We start from the raw sequence: 16,694 nt of genomic DNA, 5'->3' as shown, positions 1-16,694 counted from the left end.
CTCCTTCCACGCTGGGCATGAGCGCGCGGTGACGTGGCTGTGGGGTTTGGTGGCACATGCCCACCCCGGGCTCCCCACGAGCCCTGCTGGGGTCAGCAAGCTGGTACTACCCGGTGCCAGCACACCCTCCTCGGAGACAACAGCCGTGCCTGGCCACCCACAATAGCTGCTTTCAGTCCAACTTCACCGAGGGGTAGAGCTCTCAAAAATATTAAGCTGCTGGAAAACAGTCTGCCTTCCTTAGCTGATTTGTCACAGCCTGTAGGAAAGTTCCCATATTGGGTTTGGGACCTCGTGTCCAGACTGTGGTTGGTGCTGTATGGGCACCGGAAGGATCTCTGTGCCTCCCACTTACCAGTATGGCACAGCTGAGGAAACTGAGGCACAGGGAGGTAGCGGGGCTTGCCTGGAAATGAGCTGTGTCATTTCTGCAGATCAACCCATCACCTGTGACCAACCTGGGTGGTTTGGACCCTTGTTGGGAAATAAAGTGGTCCTAAGCAGCCACCCTCCAGCTTGGGCGCTTCCCTGCTCTCATGGAGCAACGTCAGCTCCATGAGTGATGGGTGGGAGAGCCCTGTGCGCAAACCAGCAGAAAAGCCTTTGTCCCCAGAGTGCCACCATCCCTTGTGCAGACCGGGAGTCGCAGCCGCTCCATGCCCATCACTCCAAACCTCAGCACAGAGGGTGCTGGGAATCACATGTACAGCGGGTCAGGCAGTCACAGCGCAGAGCCCACCCCAGCCACATCCCTGCCCTTGGGGACTCAGTCTGGTGGGAGCCAATGCACATTTTAGGGGACACAAAAAAACCCCATCGCCTCAGTTTCTCACCCGAGTCCGCCTGGCTATTCCTGCCTTGCTTCCCCGCTGCTGTCAGGCCCATTGAGGTCTAAAGAGCTTCAGTTTTCTTAAAGCCTTTCCTTTTTTTTTTGTGCTCTGCTTTCAACTCGTGCTGTCTTTTCTCATCCCACTGGAGATAGCGCAGGGCAGAGGAGCCCCCGGAGCTTGGCCACCCACTCCCTCCCTTTATGTCTTGTTAAGACTTCACTGTGGGCTCTGGTGGTGCCTCTGTAAAATGATGCTGGGTGTTTCTTTGGGTCCTAAAGCTCTCCTAAGGCCAGGGGGGAAGGGAAAAAAAAAAAAAAAAAACAAAAAACCCAACAACCCAAATTAAAAACCCCAAAAGGCAGAAAGCCACAATGATGGAGGCGGAGAGGTGATAAGGGGCTGCAGGTGAGGGCTGTCGAGATGCAGGGTATGCGCAACCTGGGACTTTGCGGTGCAGGGGGAGGGCTGGAGGCTGGGAGAAGGGGAGGGAAAGCCACAACCCTGGGGTGACAGTTCCGCGGAGCCCCCAGGGCTGCACCCCGGCGCACCGAGGGTGGGTGCAGCGGGCAGGACAGGCTTCCTTGCTGCGTACGGCACAGCAGCAGCCTTGGAGGATTGCGCAGGAGGGTGGGTGACATTAGCTGTGTCCCAGCTGGTGCTGCCCCCATAGAAAATGCTGCCCTCCCCTGGTTGTCCAGGGACATGGGCTGGCTCATGCAAGAGCTCCCAGTGTCCCAGTCCCACATTACACAATGAAATAAACTCACCCAAATTCACCCTTCCAAAGTTTGCAGTTATTGAGGAGCAGCTAAAATTATCCCTTGAAATCCCCCAAAAGCTTGGGTTCTAGTGAAGCCTCGTTCCTCCCTACAAGCACCACACACCAGCACCTTCCACATTCCTCCTGGTCCCAACCTGGCCAAGGTGCACCCAATCTTATGTCCAGGAGTAATTAAGTGAGCAACACAGCAATCGTCACCCTCCCCACCCTTCGTGGTCCTAGTCCATACGACCTTATAGCAATCCCTCTAGCCCTATGGCTGAGGGAGAAATTAGCATCTGGCACAGGCTCCCCAGCAAGATACTTCCCACTCCGGACTGTCCTCAGCCTGGCTGTGGCTGGGTGAGGATGCTCTCCAGCCATTGCAAGGCAGGTTTTAAAGGGCAGATCTTTGCCAGAGCTGCGTGCTCAGCCTCTGCCAGCACCTTTTCCAGAGGGCTCAGCCTCCCCTGGGGTCCTGAGGGGTTAAACACTGGGAGATCTTGTCTGGAAAATGAAAGAAGGACTATCTTTGGAAATTCCAGCCTAGTGGGTTGGGCTGCGGTGGCTTTGGTGGGTTGGAGAAGGAGGGAGGAATGGTCTCCATCAGTGCCAGGCAGTTTGCAGCTCTGCCTGGAGCTGCTGGAGCAAACGAGATGATTGCAATGAGACATGGGAGCTGGTGGCAATAGGACACAGCTGCTCTCTGCAGGTGTCAGCAGCCTCCCCAGATCCACCCTCCAGCCTCCCAGGAGCCCTCATAGGCTCATCAGGAGAGGTGTGGGTGCTGTTTGGGAGGCGGGGCCCTCCCCTTGCTCAGGTGAGAGGAAGGAAGCAGCAGGGAGAGGAGGAGCTGAAGGTGAGTGAGCATTGCTGCTGGTAGAGAGCAGCTCCAGGAGCTCCTGGGATTTCTGGGCTGGTTGCCCCAGAGTTGAGGAGGTCCTGAGGTCCAGCAGCTGCTCAGGTAATGGGGAAGGTCCTGGACAGGTTGCAGCATGGGATGGATGGGGAACATGGATGTGCGGGGTGGGAAGGGTGTGCTGCTTGTGGGGTGGCCCAGCTTGCTGCCACTTAAGAGTGGAGCAGGCTGGTGTTAGCAAAATATCTGCTTTATTTTGTGAGGCTTTTTAGCTGGAGAGATGGATGTGGGCTGTGTTGCCTCCCTGGGGGAGCATTGCCCCATTTGCCATCCGCAAGAGCTGTATGGCAAAGGGCTGTGGTCCTGCTATTTCTGGGGCTGAGGGGTGGGGGTGCCCCATTCCTCTGTAGGGTTTATTTATTGAAGGTGGCCTGGTGTCCTTGGGGTGGCTTGAAAACACTTCCTCTTGTTCTGCCTGCCTATCAATCTATCTCCAGAGTGTAAGTTATTCTTTGTCTTCCTAATGGACCTGCTCCATCCATGGTGGGGCTGAGAGCTGCTACAAGTCCCAGCCCTTTTCCTCTCTTCCTTGCCTGTCTCCAGCTTTACTGGGTGAAGCCCACAGGGAGTTAAACTCACCGAAACTGTGCCAGATCCGTCCTTTTCCTGCTGCTCTGAGCTCTGGGGCTGAGCGGGTCCCCTGCAGCCCATAGGCAGATAGATGCCTGGGGAGGGGGCAGCGGTGCATGAAGTCCCCCAGGGGACACTGGCTCTGCAGAGGGGACATCACCCTGGCATGAGGCTCTCAGCAGCATGTTTCACTGGGTGGCTGCAGGGCTGTGTTAAGCCCTTGCACCCTGTGATCAGTGTGAAGGCTCTGCTCAGCATGGGGCTGTTCCTGGGGGCTCTTTCCAAGCCCCCACCCCAGACCCCATGGGATGCACAGGTTTATCTGCCTGGGATTTTGCCTATGAGCTTTGCAGGTCTGTCTCAATGTATACCCCAGCCAGGAGCATTGGGGCCAGCCGGATTGTTCCTTCTCTCTGAAATCCCTCTCCCTCTGCAGCGTGGAGCTCTCTCCCGTTTGCTGCCAGGCCCCGCAGCGCAGAAGGCAGCTGGAGGGCTGCCCGCACCGGCAGTGATGCCCAGGAAAGCTGGGCTCAGCAGGATAGCGGGTGGCCCCGTGACACCAGCCCCACTCACAGCAGAGCTGATGGAGGCACCGAAACTTCGGGAGCTGGCTAGTGCTTCCCTGCCATCCCCCTCCCCCGGGGGGGATCTGGGCTTTGGGCTTATTCCAGTCTGTCAGGGAGAGGTGAGGGGGACGGGACATGGAGTGGGGACCGCGTCTCCCTATGCAGCCCACCTTCCCGGAGGGATGTCTGGGAACAGGACGGGGCTGATCTTGTGCCAAACGGATCAGAGAGACCGAGTGCCTGCTGGGGCGGAGGGCTCATTGGGTGGCACCTGCTTGCCCTCGTCCCTTTGGGTAAGGAACCAACTCTCCCTGGCCGCCCCCTGGGTTGGGTGTGCACCAGGGGCTGGGCTGAGAGCCTCCAGGGACGCCATGCCGTCGGCTGATCGTGCTGCCAGCACGAGAGGTTTCCTTTAGTTCATCCATGGTCCTTCTGAAGTGGTCGTCCTGTGCCCTCATCCTCTCCTTGGGGACAAGGTGGGGTGCAGAGCTGGCAGCTTGGGAAGCTGGGCTCAGCCTCTGCTGTGATGTGCTGACACGATGACCGTCATCCTGCTGATGCTGCTTGTCCTGCTGATGCCAAGTGCTGAGCAAACGGAGCAAGGGGGTCCTCTCGCCCTGGGGCTGGGACCAACATGCAGCACCCCGATATAGATCTACAAGAAAATGCTCCAGGGACTTCAATGTGTTGACCAGGAGGCTGCTGCCGGTGGTGGCCTGCAGGAAGGGGGGGCTGCACGAGAGAGCTGTTTGGAGTGTGTGGCTGGAGGCATGGCTGCGCTGTGAGCTCCAGCGTGGACCATGCCAATCTCTGTCTTTGTAGCCATGCCTCTCCTCCAGCACGGTGGAGGGGAATTGTCTCCAGTCGGGGAGCGAGCAGCTGGAGGCCGTGAGCGAGCGAGGGAGGGGATGAGCAGGAAGCAGGCGAGGATTTCCTTCCGCCTGTTCTTGCTAATGAAAACCAGGAGCTGTGCAACCTCAGAGTGCGGCAGTGCCTTGTGAAAACGGCATGGCAGAGCTGTGCGGGTGGCCGCCGGGCGGCATGGCCCCTTCGCTGGCATTCCCTGGGAAGGTGGATGATGGTGGCAGGGGCCAAAGCATGGAGACCAGGGAGTTCTGGCTTTAACAAGGGCCGTGTATGGCCGATTCAGCAATGCCAAGGTGGGATGCCTTCCCCTCCGAGTGGGAAATATTAGGTTTGGGCTTTGTTCAAAGTGAGCATGTGGTGTATGCAGCAGCTCCTCAGAGTTCTGCCCTGAGTAGTGGGGTTGGTTTTTTTTGAGGACGGCACAGGGCAGGAGGTCTCCTGCCAAGCAGATTCTTGTTTGAACGGGATGTTGACAGCTTGATTGCAAAATGTTGCTGTTGAGGTAGTATCTGCCCTCCCATGAGGCAAATGTGATGGTGCACCCCAATGGCAAGGGTGCCTCCTCGAAGCTGGACACAACAACTAGCGTTCTGGCTTCTGTCCTGTCTGCTGGTGCTTGCAGATGCCCTGGCTGATGTCCATCAAGGCCCTTCATGTGTTTGCCTCAGTTTCCCTAGAGGCTGACCTGTCCCCGTAATGAGGGGGACAGGTCATTTCACAGTTCGCAGCTGTGAAATTACTCTCCTGGAGTAAGGTCACATTGCATTTAGCTGCTGGAGCCCTTTTTCCCCACCTGAGCCTATTCCTATCTCTCACTTGCAGTCTCAAACAATGAACTACGTGGGGCAGCTGGCTGAGACCGTCTTTGTCACGGTGAAGGAGCTGTACCGGGGTCTGAACCCTGCCACCCTGACGGGCTGCATCGATGTGGTCGTGGTGAGGCAGCCCGATAATTCCTTCCAGTGCTCCCCATTTCACGTGCGCTTTGGGAAGCTGGGGGTGCTGCGCTCCAAGGAGAAGGTGGTAAGTGGTGCCTGCCCCGGGACTATGCTTCCTTTCTGGGGTCTCCAGACCTAGGATCTTCCATAACCTACAGGTTATGCGAGAACTTTGTTTGAAGAGAATGGGAGCCCTGCTGAAAGGGATGCTTGCCAATTTTTGGAGGGGATGCCCCCAAATGGAACCCTTCCTCTTCCAGGGAGGACTGTGCTTCCCAGGAAAATTGGGAAGTAATTGGGAAGTCCCTTGCCTCAAACGCTGGGTGTTTGTCAGCCCTGTGAGCTATCCCAATTTGTCCCTTCCCTGGGGAAGTGCTTTCCTGTACACTGATGGGTGGGTGGGTTCAGATGGACAGGCTTCTTCTGCCTCTTGACAGGTTGACATTGAAATTAATGGGGAGCCTGTGGACCTGCACATGAAGCTGGGCGACAATGGAGAGGCCTTCTTCGTTCAGGAGTCGGAGGAAAACGAGGTTGGTCATGAAGAGGTGCTGCTGGTCTGTGTCTTCCTGTGACCACCTGGAAGTCCAGGCTTGAGGTGGAAGGACCAGGTTTGGACTGCTCTTCTTCCCCAGGGTGACTCTGTTATGCCCTGTGAAGTTCTATGTGTCTGGAAAGGTTCCTACTTGAAGGACCTTGCAACCCGTGTGGAGGATCTGAGCACTGGAGCACCCTGAGGGAGCATTAGACAAAATATCTGCATCTCAAACTGTCCTCCATCAATGGGCATGGCTGCTGGCCAGCCAGGCAGATATCTTGGAACTTGGCCTCTTGAGGGATCTTGTGACAGGGATGAGAGCAAGCCAGATGCTGTGGCAGGCTGCCCGCTCTACTGGGAAGCGGGATGAGACTAGTTGTGGCTTTCAGAAATCTCAGCAGCTCTCTCCCAGGCTGACTTGTGGTTGCTGCTAGCTTGGGCTGGGTTTGAGAGCAAGGAGACAGCTCTGGAGCAGAATCCCATTTGCAGCCTTTGTAATTCTGGTCTCATGGTGCCATCTCCTGCCTGCCTCTCCTTGCCTGTGTTAAAGATGCCTTTAGCTAGTGGCTGGATAACCCTGGGGTTTTTTCTGTTGTTTTTATTTATTTTTTTACTCGCATATTGCATGTACAAAGCCTTTCCTTTTTGGGTCTAGCCACAAAACCATCCCCAAGAAGAGGGCTTGGTGGTGTTGGTTGTGACAGTGGCGTATGTTGCATAGACGAGAGGCATGAGTTGCCAGGCTGGAAAAGAGGGTACTGGAGCTGATGGACCTTTCCATCCCTCTTGCAGGGCAGCATTCCCTCCCGCCTCTGCACGTCTCCCATCCCCAGGGAGGAGAGCCTGGAGGATGCCGCTCAGCCCTCTCATGGGCAGGAGACCTCCGGTGCTGAAGTGACTCTGCGCAAGAGGAGGCGACGTAGAAGGAAGCCCAAGCGGAAGGAGGTGTTGGACTTGGAGTTAGAAGGCTGCAAGGAGACCAAAAGCGAGATGTCCATGGAGGAGCCATGCAAGCTGCCAGCCCCCAAGTGAGTGGCTGGGTCTGGGCCAGGTGATCGCAGAATTGTAGGGGTTGGAAGGGACCTTTGGAGATTGTCTAGTCCAACCCCCCTGCCAAAACACATTCGCCTAGATCAGGTTGAACAGGAACGCATCCAGGTGGGTTGCATGATGTGGTGGGTAAAGCCTGTAGGTTCGCTTGGTGATGCCCAACAGTACTGAAACGTGCGGATAGTGTTTTGAGTTGGAGCCCAGCCTCCTGCGGGGTAGAAAGCCAGTGGGAATGGTGAAGGTTGGGTATTGCCAGCTTTCCAGGCAAGGAGGCTGGTGCCTGAGAGTAACATAACTGACCTCTTTCCTCTTTTGCAGTGATTCAGTGTATTTCTCCTTTGCTGATCTCCCCGAAGAAGAAACCAGGTCACTGCAATCCCCAGAGATGCACCCTTATTCTGATGGAGAGCTGGCCTCCATGGACAGGTAATGAGCAGAGCCAAGGCGATCTGCTTGGCTTTGGTGAGAGCAGGGGATGTGCCTTGTGGCTGGGAAGGTGGTAAGGAAAAGGGATTTTGGGGTGTCAGGAGAGGAGGGCTTTCCTGGCCTCATATGATGGGGCTGGAGGAAAGCTTGGAGCCAATGAGGGACAATTCTGGCCACGGTCACAGATGCAAGAAACCTGCATGCACTGGGCTCTCCCGCCTCTGCTGCTGAGCTGCTTCTGGACAGTTGGTGGCACAGCACTTTGCTTCCCTGGGCCTCAGCTCCCCATAGGTCTTGCTCATTTGTAAGTGATCTTATAGGGCAGAACTGACTCTATGGGAAACCAGCCTTACAGGGTTCTTGGCCCTAAATGTCCTTGCAGTGATAGGAAAGCATGGGGCTGTAGGGTAGATGAGGTCCAACATTCCCTTCTCTTCTTGTAGCCCCACCCTGAGCCATCCATCTTCTCCCAAAAGTGACTCTGAGCTGGAGATCAGACCACAGGAGAGTTTTGCTCTAGGGGCTGAATCCCATGTGCAGTGGACCTGGGGAAGACTCCCTCAGGTGAGTCCCTGCTCTTGCTCTTCTCTTGCAGTTGGTGGGAAGGGGGTGTCTGAAAGGCCTGCAGAAAGTGGAGGAGGCTGTGGCCAGGCAGCCTTAGAGGAGTTGTCCTCTTCTGCCTGATGCTTTGGGCAACTTCCCATCCTCAAACCTGTTGTTCTGCTTTCTTTGAGGTGAATAAATCAGAACGAGTTGAACCAGCCAAGTCCACAAAGACCTTTGCTTCTGCAGCAGCTCCTGTCTCTGTGACACCAGTCCCAGTGGATGAGGCAACTGATCTTGTTGCCACCTGTGAAGGTCTGGGAGGAAGTCCAAGCCCAGCGGGACACCAGGGTGCGCTTTGTTCCTCCACTGTGTCTGTTGTTGAACCAACACCGGGAATGTGGGATGGGAATGGCCGCCTCAGGCTGAAGGACGTCCCCAGTGCTGTGGGGACAGAGAGCTTGTTGGAGGCCTCCTCAGCCCCACCAGAGAAACAGGAGGAAGGTGTGAGTGTTGTGCCAGAGGTTCAGCCAGATGTGGAGGCCTTTGAGGGAGCTGCTGCCCTCATGCAGGTGGGCTCAGAGGGCCCTGAGCCCCAGATGGAAAGCCAGAGGAGACAAGGTAAGTGGGTGACTGGTGCTGCTGGAAGCAGTATGTGTGCCCAGAGATGCATCTGACTTGGATGTGGGGCTGGGTTGTTCATTCAGTGTAACTCCCTCATGACCGCCCTGGGTGTTCAAGATGTGACATGTTTGCTTTGCCTTCTCCGTGTGCTACCAGCTTCTCTGCTTTGAAGACACGTTCCTCAGTTTTTCTCCTTTCAGTGACCATGCAGCTCCTCCGGAAGTCTTTCTTGTCTTACATTTCCAGAAGTCCATCCTTGGATGTCTCTGCTTTTGTGTGCTTAGAAGATTTCTCAGCAGTGTAGACCATGCCTTAAGTTGAAGGCAGCACCTGGCCTGGGTTGTGTCTTCATCCTGAGCATGCCAAGTGAGGTGGAAAATTGCTCTGTCAAGGGATGCTTTGCTCTGTGTATTTAAGGACTTCTATATTGTTATCTGTCCTAACCAACCTTATTCTTCCAGCCAGCGTGAATTCAGAAAAAAATTGTCTCCCTAAAGAAGAGACACTTGGGATTTCTCGTTGTACAAAGAGGTTGTTACCTTGTGTGGTGCTAACTTCAAATGGCACCTGCGGATTGTCATGGCAGGACTTTCCCCTGTCCTTTGTGTCCTCTTGGCAAGTGGTCTCATGCTAGTGCAGGTGTCTTGAGGTGCTTCTGTTGCTGTTGATTTAAGGCAGGTTTTCAAGTCGGAAAAGAGACGCCCTCTTTATATGAGATACGAATATGATAGAGGAAATGCTGTTAGCTTTCTCAACAGTTGAGATGGTTGGAAAGGTGATTCAGCTAAGCTCTCTCCCTTCTGTCTGTGCATTGAGGATCTGTCAAAAGAAGTCCTCACTTGGGTCCCAGTGATGTTTACCTGGAAGACCTCTCCAACCTGGATGAGAAGCAGGTGGCTCTCTATTTCCCCAGGAGGTATGGGTTGCCCCAGCTGGCTAAGCTCAGACCTTCTTGAGCAATTCCCTTACAGCAAAGGGTGGAGGTATGTCTAAAGCTATTGCCTGATGGTGCCACTGTTTCTTCTCTTGCTGGTAGTGACACAGAGCTGAGTTCAAAGCCTATGGCAGACCCCAGCAATCCTCTGTGTGTCCAGCTGCCCTCTGACTTGCCTGCCGACAGACCCGCAGAGTCCATGCCTGACTTGATGCCTACAATTGCCCTGTCGCTGTGCGGAGGCCTGGGGGGCAGCAGGCAGATCTCCTATGGTAGGTGGGAGAAGAGGGGGAATCTGCTGTCCTGTAAGCCATTATATACACCAATGGCATGACACAGCCTCTGTCCCACCAGAGAAGTTCATGGAGCACATGGTCTCCTACCAGCAGTTTGCTGAGAATCCAGGACTCATCGATGACCCGAACCTGGTGATACTGATCAACAAGAAGTGAGTGGCCTGCTCTTCCTGCTGTTTCATCCCAAGGCGATCAGTGTGGCCTCTTTGTCCCTATGGAAACACTCCTGTAGGAGTATGACTCCAATCCAGACAATGGTTATGTTGCATTAGTTGTGGGAGGGGACTTCCTGGCCATGCTGCAGGATGGTGATCTGGAGGCAGTCCTCACTCCAGGGGTGGTGACGTTTCTATCCCTCTTGCTTCTTCCAGGTATTACAACTGGGCAGTGGCAGCTCCCATGATCCTGTCCCTGCAGGCTTTCCAGAAGAACATTCCTGAGGTCAGTGGCACAAGACGTTTACTGGCTGTGTCTCTCAGCAGGGCTCGAAGAGTGCAGTGGGGATGAAAGATGCCAAGCTGGGGCTTTGCTGGCAGTTTGGGGCACACCTGAACATTGCTCCAGCTCACAAACCCTGAGGTCTGTCCTTTCCCATAGAAGGTACCTCAGGGTGGCCTTTAGGTACCTGTGTACCACTGATGCCTGGAGACCAGAGAGTTCCTTGTCAAAAATCTCCTATTCTGATGGTTGTATCTGTGCAAGGCTGGCCACAGCCAGGGACCCTGACAGTCTGGAGAATTTGGAATTGCATGAGCCTGCTCCAGGGCTCTCTAAACCTGGGTTGGGATTGTATGGAATAAGGTATCCAGTTTTGATTTGTTGTTTTTTTTTTTTTTCAAGCTGCACGAAGGGAATAAGTCATTTTACCCTTCACCCCAAAACTATCTCAGCTCACGGTGTGGCAGGTGTCACACGTGTTATCCTGTGTGTAATTTTGCAGAGGAAACCCTGCCTGGACAAGGGTCTCCTTAGCTTGTAGGCAGCTGAGCCTCTCTGGGATGGGGACTGACTTCATCCCATGTTCTGCCATGTTTACAGAGCACCATCAACCGACTGGTGAAGGAGAAGATGCCCAAGAAAGGCAGCAGGTGGTGGTTCTCCTGGAGGAGGAGAGAATTCCCAGCAGAGGAGGTGTTTGCAGTGGCGGCTGTGACAACAGCGTCCCCAGGGCATGGGAGTCATTCCGGTGGCTGGCAGGGGTGGGGGTAGGACAGCAGCAGGGTCCTGGGGATGGCCTGAGGCTGAGTAGGAGAGTGCCGAGAAGGACTTGGTGGCCCCTCAGGTCTATTAATGTCTGAGCACCATTAAGCAATATTACCAACAACTGGTAATGCAGTAAAGTGGACCTTTTGCTCCTCATGCCACAGCCCAGGCACCACATGTGCTTGCCGATCTCCCTGCCCCACCACAGCACCAGGTTGTGGTGCCTCTTCCATGGGGCAACGTCCTTGTGAAGGCAGGGGGATGCATTGCCACCTCTTTTCTGGTATTGCTGCTCCCAAGGGACAGCAAAGCAAAGCAGCTCCTGCCCTTGGTGCTGAGGTGCTAATGACACCACCTTCTGCCTGCAGCAGCAGTCGAGGCCAGGGAAAGCCAACGTGGGGACGCTGCAGCATGTCTCTGCTCAGCAGAGGTGAGTGCCTCCCTCCCAGGTTGCCTTTAGGAGTCTATGTGTGCTCTCGATCTCTTCTCCTCCCAAATGACCGCTTATTCCCAAGTCTACCTAATGTATGAGGGCAGAAAGCTCTGTTTAAGGCTCTGGCTGACCCCAGTCTGGGCAAGCTCCTCCATGGCTGTTTCCTGGTGGGTGGGTTGTCCTGGGTCCCCTCCAGATATCACCTGGTACTCACAAGTAAAGCCATGGTCTGTGGAGTAAAGCCAACATGCTCTTCCCTCCCTTGTGTAGGCAGGAGGAGTTGGTGTCATCCAGTGACGATGAGCCCCTGCCCCCTGGGGATGTGTTAGCAGTGGATACCCCTGCACAGAAATCTCAGCCAACCTACAAGAAATCCCTGCGACTCTCCTCCGAACAAATCGTATGTACTTTACTCCTCCTTCACTGCCTGCTTGTGTGCGTAGGGGTAAGACAACCCTTAAACAGGGATTTCTCCACTCCTGACCTCATGGTTTTTATAGGGCATCCAAATATTTTGCCCTGGGTGGCCACCCTGTAGAGGCTTGGGGTCTCTGGTCTGGCCAGAGGACAGTCTGGCCTTTGGCAAGCCTTGGACTGGTGTGAATTGGTGTTGATGTACCACTTTTGTTCCCCCTCTGTCACAGGGAAGGCTGAACCTGCAGGATGGCCCCAATGAGGTGGCATTCAGCGTGACAACTCAGTACCAGGGCACGTGCCGCTGTGAGGCCACCATCTACCTGTGGAATTGGGATGACAAGGTGGTGATCTCGGACATCGATGGCACCATCACCAAGTAAGGGGACTTTCTCCCACCCCACATTCCTGCTCCACCCCGCTCTGTTAGGGGAAAGCGTCCTTTCAAGGCTTGCGTAAGCAGCCAGGAGGGACCACAAACCACATCATCTCTGGATACCCACCAGGCTGGATCAGCCTAACCTGGTCTCCTTTCCTCCTAGGTCGGATGCTCTTGGGCACATCTTGCCACATCTGGGGAAAGACTGGACTCATCACGGGATTGCTAAGCTCTTCCACAAAATCCATATGTAGGTATTGGATCAACCGAGGCCAAGGGGAGGTGGGAGGATGATGGAGCGGCTGAGCGGAGGCTGGAGTCAGGGCTCCTTACTGATGCCGGCCAAAATAGCCTCACTTTCTCCTATCAGTGATGTTTGATGCTTGCTGTGCTGTCTAGATGATGATGTGCAGTGAAAGCAGGGACCTCCCCGGGAGCAGATGCTTGCGTTGCCTTCCCTTGGAGGAGCGCATGTCGGTGGAGGCTTTGCTGGGGAGATGCATCTGAGCACTGAAGCAGATGGGATCACACCAGATCACACTCGAGGGGCTGCGGGCACAGCTGAATGCCTTTGGGTGGCTGTGCAGCAGTGGGGCGGGGGTCCACCCCGCGCTCACAGCCCCGTGGACCGGTGCCGGTTGCTTCTCTGGGTGCCTGGCTACCGCTCCCAGTACCCCCGGGGGGCCGACGCGCCCCGCGGAGCCGTGCTGTCCCCGCACCCGGCGGAGCCCGGCCTTCAGCTCCGTCCCTGGCACCTGTGGCCACTAAGAGGCACTGTGGGCCCGCGGATGGCTCGTCCCGGCCGCGGGAGGGGGACAACACGCACACGGGGCTCCCGTTCCCCGGCACTTCGGCTGCCTCCTGCCGCCTCGGACCCCGCAAAAGCACCTGACCCCCCCCACTCGAGTTGGCCACCCAGCCCTGCTGGCTGCCTGGGGGTCTGCAGGGGCTGTGGCCAGCCACACGCAGCCTGCAAGGGTGTGACAAAGGCTGAGGATCCCATCGGGTGCGTGGGTACCCAGGAGCAAGGAGCGCTTTGCTGGGACGGGTGTGCGGATGTTGGGAAGGGCCTGGAGGGTGGTACGGGGTCCCCCTCTAGCACTGGTCCCCAGCAGAGAGGTGGATGGGGATGTGTTTTAGCCTGGGTCTTCTCCGGGCAAGTGGGTCGCGTTGGTTATGAAGCCGTCTTGCTTGCTGAAGGTGTGAACTTCAGCCAAGTATTCAGCCTCCTTTTTCCTCCTCCTCGGAGTGGGAGTGGGAGGACACCTTGTCCAGGGCACAGCTCAGAGGGGTTCCCTCTGCTTGCTCTAGGAATGGCTACAAGTTCCTCTACTGCTCAGCCAGAGCGATTGGCATGGCGCATATCACCAAAGGCTACCTCAAATGGGTCAACGAGCAAGGCTGTGCCCTCCCCAAGGGCCCCATCCTGCTCGCCCCCAGCAGCCTCTTCTCTGCCTTCCACAGGTACTGTGTCCTCTCCTCCTCCCCAGCCCTGCACCCCCTGTGTCCCTGGGGACGGCACCCCCCCTCCCCAGCTTGATGCTGAGGGATGTCTCAGCCTTAAATAGGTTCTGGCCTCCTTGGTGCAGGATGCTTTTCATGAGAGGCAGCAGGAGAACTTCGTGGTGAAGCTCTGACAATGCACAAAAATCGCTTTTGCCCTTCAAATCACTTTGAAGGTAGTCCTGGCCGGCTGCTGCCACTGACTTCTGCTCTGTGCGTGTGTCTTGTGCTGCAGGGAGGTGATTGAGAAGAAGCCAGAGGTGTTCAAGATCGCCTGCTTGATGGACATCCAAAAACTGTTTGCCACAAAGCTGCCCTTCTACGCAGCCTTTGGGAACAGAGCCAATGTGAGCGGGCCTCCTGGGGAGGAGGGAGGGCTCAGGCTGGGGTGGTGGTGATGCCTTCCTGCAGCTCTCACACCTTGCTGGCCTTCCTTGGTTAGGACGTCTATGCCTATAAGCAAGTGGGGCTGCCCGAGAGCCGCATATTCACGGTCAACCCTAAGGGAGAGCTGATCCAGGAGCTCACAAAGAACCACAAGTCAACGTGAGTGATCTGCCTGTTCCTTGCCACCTTTGGGTTAACCTGGCTTTAACCCAGAGAAGCATTTATGGGGTAGAAAAGAAAAAAATAAAACAAGTCAATGCAACTTCTTTCTTCCCCCATAGGTACGAGCGGCTGTCAGAGCTGGTGGAGCTGATCTTCCCTCCCTTGGGGCAGAGCGGGAACATGGCTCTGGCATGTCCCGAGTACAGCCACTTTGCCTACTGGAGATCTCCCCTGCCTGTTGTTGACTTGAATGTCTTCTCCTGACACCATTACCTTGTGGAGACCTGACCCAGGGCTCTCCTGGGCCGCCTCTGCCAGGACTGGATGCTCCTGATGCATCTCCTCCTCCCTGTTTGCTGCTCAGGCATTTTGCACTTCTAATACGGGTCACATTCTGCACTAGAAACACCACTTCTCAGGGGGTCAAAGGGGGGGGTAAGAGGGAGCTCTGACTCCACAAAAACTCTATTTACTACACTGAAATTCCTGTAAGCTGGGTCTCTTCTTAATATTCTTAACACCTTTAAAACCTGGCTCTTTCTTAAAGGTGGTAGTGGGTCACTGTCTTATTTATTGATGAGCCTCTGGCATAGCTATTGTTACCTCCAGTATGAGCAGTGTTCCCAGACACTCTGGCTACCTGTAGTTTGGTAGCTGATGGAGTGACGCTGTCCTGTGGCTTAACAACTCGTTAAGGTGGATGGACGCTGCTGGGGTTTTGAGTGTTCTTCACAAGTAGCAATAATTAATAAATAGCGCCTTAATCCAAGCTGCCTCTTGTCTGCTGTGCATGGAAGAGGGATCCAGGCTCAGTGTCCTTTTACAAATGCGGTTGGGTTTATCCTGCTGAAGTGCTCTGCGACCTCGTAGTTGTAATTATATAAAGTAAGACAGGCAGGAGCATTGCTGGGCTCCTTCCCCTGGTCTGGCATCCACTTCTCCTCCCATGAGCATTGTGTTTGAGTGTAAATCGCGTCGTCTTTGTCTGCCTGCCCCCTCTTCTTCTCTAAACCCCCATCCTCTAGCTCCTGCTCTTAACCCAATGCTGGGCTTATGCTGCTTTCCTTAAAGCCACACAAGTCACTTTGATTCTGGAAACCTCAGCAAGAAATACTTTATTTTTTTTTTTCCTCCTTTCCAGTACAAACAGTCTTTCAGCTTTTGAAATCTGAACAAATGTACAAGGTTTTAAAAACAATAAAACACCAGCCTCAATACAGGATCAGTTGTCAAGGGCCTTGGAAAGCTGCCTGTGCTAGGACAACCTTGCGGGCACCATCTACTTCCCTCTCTGCAAGCAAAAAATAAAAAAAAAAAAAGCCCTGTTTTATACAAAGTTCCTTTCACTCTTTAAACGTGAATAGCTGAGAACTGAAATACAAACTGTCCATAGCTTCAAGTGTGACTAGTCAGGAATAGTCCAAACATAGCACCATTTTCTGGAAGGTCAGACTTCTTCCTTGTCCTGGTTTTGTTACAGCCAGTCCTGGCTCCCTCTGTGCTGGAGGAAGCTGTTGCTGTTCAGCTGCTCCCGAACCCAGCCCTGGGAAGGGGTGAGCCTGGCCTTGCGTTAGTCTTCTCTTTGGTTGCTGCAGCCCTTTTTCTCCCTGTTGCGAGGGGATGGGGAAGGGATGTGGGCTCCTGTGAGGCAAGGGCTCCCTGACCCATCGCGAAGGACTGAGGGCTGGCTTGAGAATCCTTCCGTGGGCTGGGAGGGGGAAAATAGGTTTTGTTGTCTAAGAGCAGGTTTTGTGGGATGCCTGAAGGCAGCTGGAGCTTGTTCCTCAGCTGGAGCAGTGTCTCAGCAGCTGCAGCGTAGCTCCAAATCAGCAAAACCCAGAGCAGCAAGCGGACTCTGGTGCTGTGAGCGTTCAGCCGCCTGCGAGCTGGTGGTGGGAAGCCTGGTCCCCTCTCCCTGCTCGTACAGCTGGTGGCCCACGCTCCTCTGGCAGGGGAAAGAGCTTTCACCGCATCAGGGTAACACGATGCAGCCAACTGGACTCGGTGAGTCCACCACCATTCCCTGTGGTCCTCCCCAGCCTGGAAGCATCTGTTTTAGGGAGCTCATCCAGTTTTCATGGAGGAGGAAAGGCGCCCAGATGCATCTCTGCTGGGAGTTGCTGCTGCTGTGTGCTAGACGGAGCAGGGAGCTGCTCCTTTGTGGGATGGGGGGGACCACGGGGGAAATCGTGGTGCAGAAGAATTGGGATGACCTGGTGAGGGTATGGGGTGGAAGGGTCCATGAGCTGCAATGTTGAGCTGATAGAAAAATACCTCCCTCCGCTATAAAGTGCCAGAGCTGGTCAGATGGAGGCTTTTTAATTTCATCCCTTCTGGTAATGAAGTCCCTGT

At 55.0% G+C, this 16,694-nt stretch overlaps 1 protein-coding gene across 5 annotated transcripts; it reads left to right on the top strand.

Moving 5' to 3' along the window:
• Positions 1 to 2,378: 2,378 nt before the first annotated feature.
• Positions 2,379 to 15,109, top strand: LPIN3 (lipin 3). Of its 5 annotated transcripts, none has more exons than XM_074605320.1 (20): positions 2,379 to 2,410; positions 5,335 to 5,535; positions 5,888 to 5,983; positions 6,781 to 7,016; positions 7,357 to 7,464; positions 7,908 to 8,028; positions 8,199 to 8,628; positions 9,448 to 9,547; positions 9,668 to 9,837; positions 9,920 to 10,013; positions 10,233 to 10,302; positions 10,900 to 10,992; positions 11,433 to 11,494; positions 11,768 to 11,897; positions 12,142 to 12,290; positions 12,454 to 12,540; positions 13,602 to 13,754; positions 14,029 to 14,140; positions 14,236 to 14,339; positions 14,462 to 15,109. In XM_074605320.1, the coding sequence occupies exons 2-20, from the start codon at positions 5,344 to 5,346 to the stop codon at positions 14,604 to 14,606; spliced, it is 2,652 nt and encodes an 883-aa protein (XP_074461421.1). In that variant the 5' UTR covers positions 2,379 to 2,410; positions 5,335 to 5,343; the 3' UTR covers positions 14,607 to 15,109. The 5 variants fall into 5 exon arrangements, with proteins under 5 accessions (XP_074461421.1, XP_074461419.1, XP_074461423.1 ...); XM_074605318.1 differs by having other exon boundaries at positions 2,391 to 2,449; XM_074605322.1 differs by having other exon boundaries at positions 2,391 to 2,449; positions 8,199 to 8,358; positions 14,462 to 14,741.
• Positions 15,110 to 16,694: the final 1,585 nt, after the last annotated feature.

Source organism: Larus michahellis, chromosome 12 (genome assembly GCF_964199755.1).
Source record: "Larus michahellis chromosome 12, bLarMic1.1, whole genome shotgun sequence".
Classification (NCBI taxonomy): Eukaryota; Metazoa; Chordata; class Aves; order Charadriiformes; family Laridae; genus Larus; species Larus michahellis.
This window is presented reverse-complemented; position numbering and strand designations above follow the sequence as displayed.

Bases quoted from the DNA above. Each gene is read 5' to 3' on its own strand.
- LPIN3 (XM_074605320.1), top strand. From the start codon at position 5,344: ATGAACTACGTGGGGCAGCTGGCTGAGACCGTCTTTGTCACGGTGAAG. The intron at 9,548-9,667 runs GTATGGGTTGCC...TCTTGCTGGTAG, and splicing joins GCTCTCTATTTCCCCAGGAG to TGACACAGAGCTGAGTTCAA. The intron at 11,495-11,767 runs GTGAGTGCCTCC...TCCCTTGTGTAG, and splicing joins CATGTCTCTGCTCAGCAGAG to GCAGGAGGAGTTGGTGTCAT.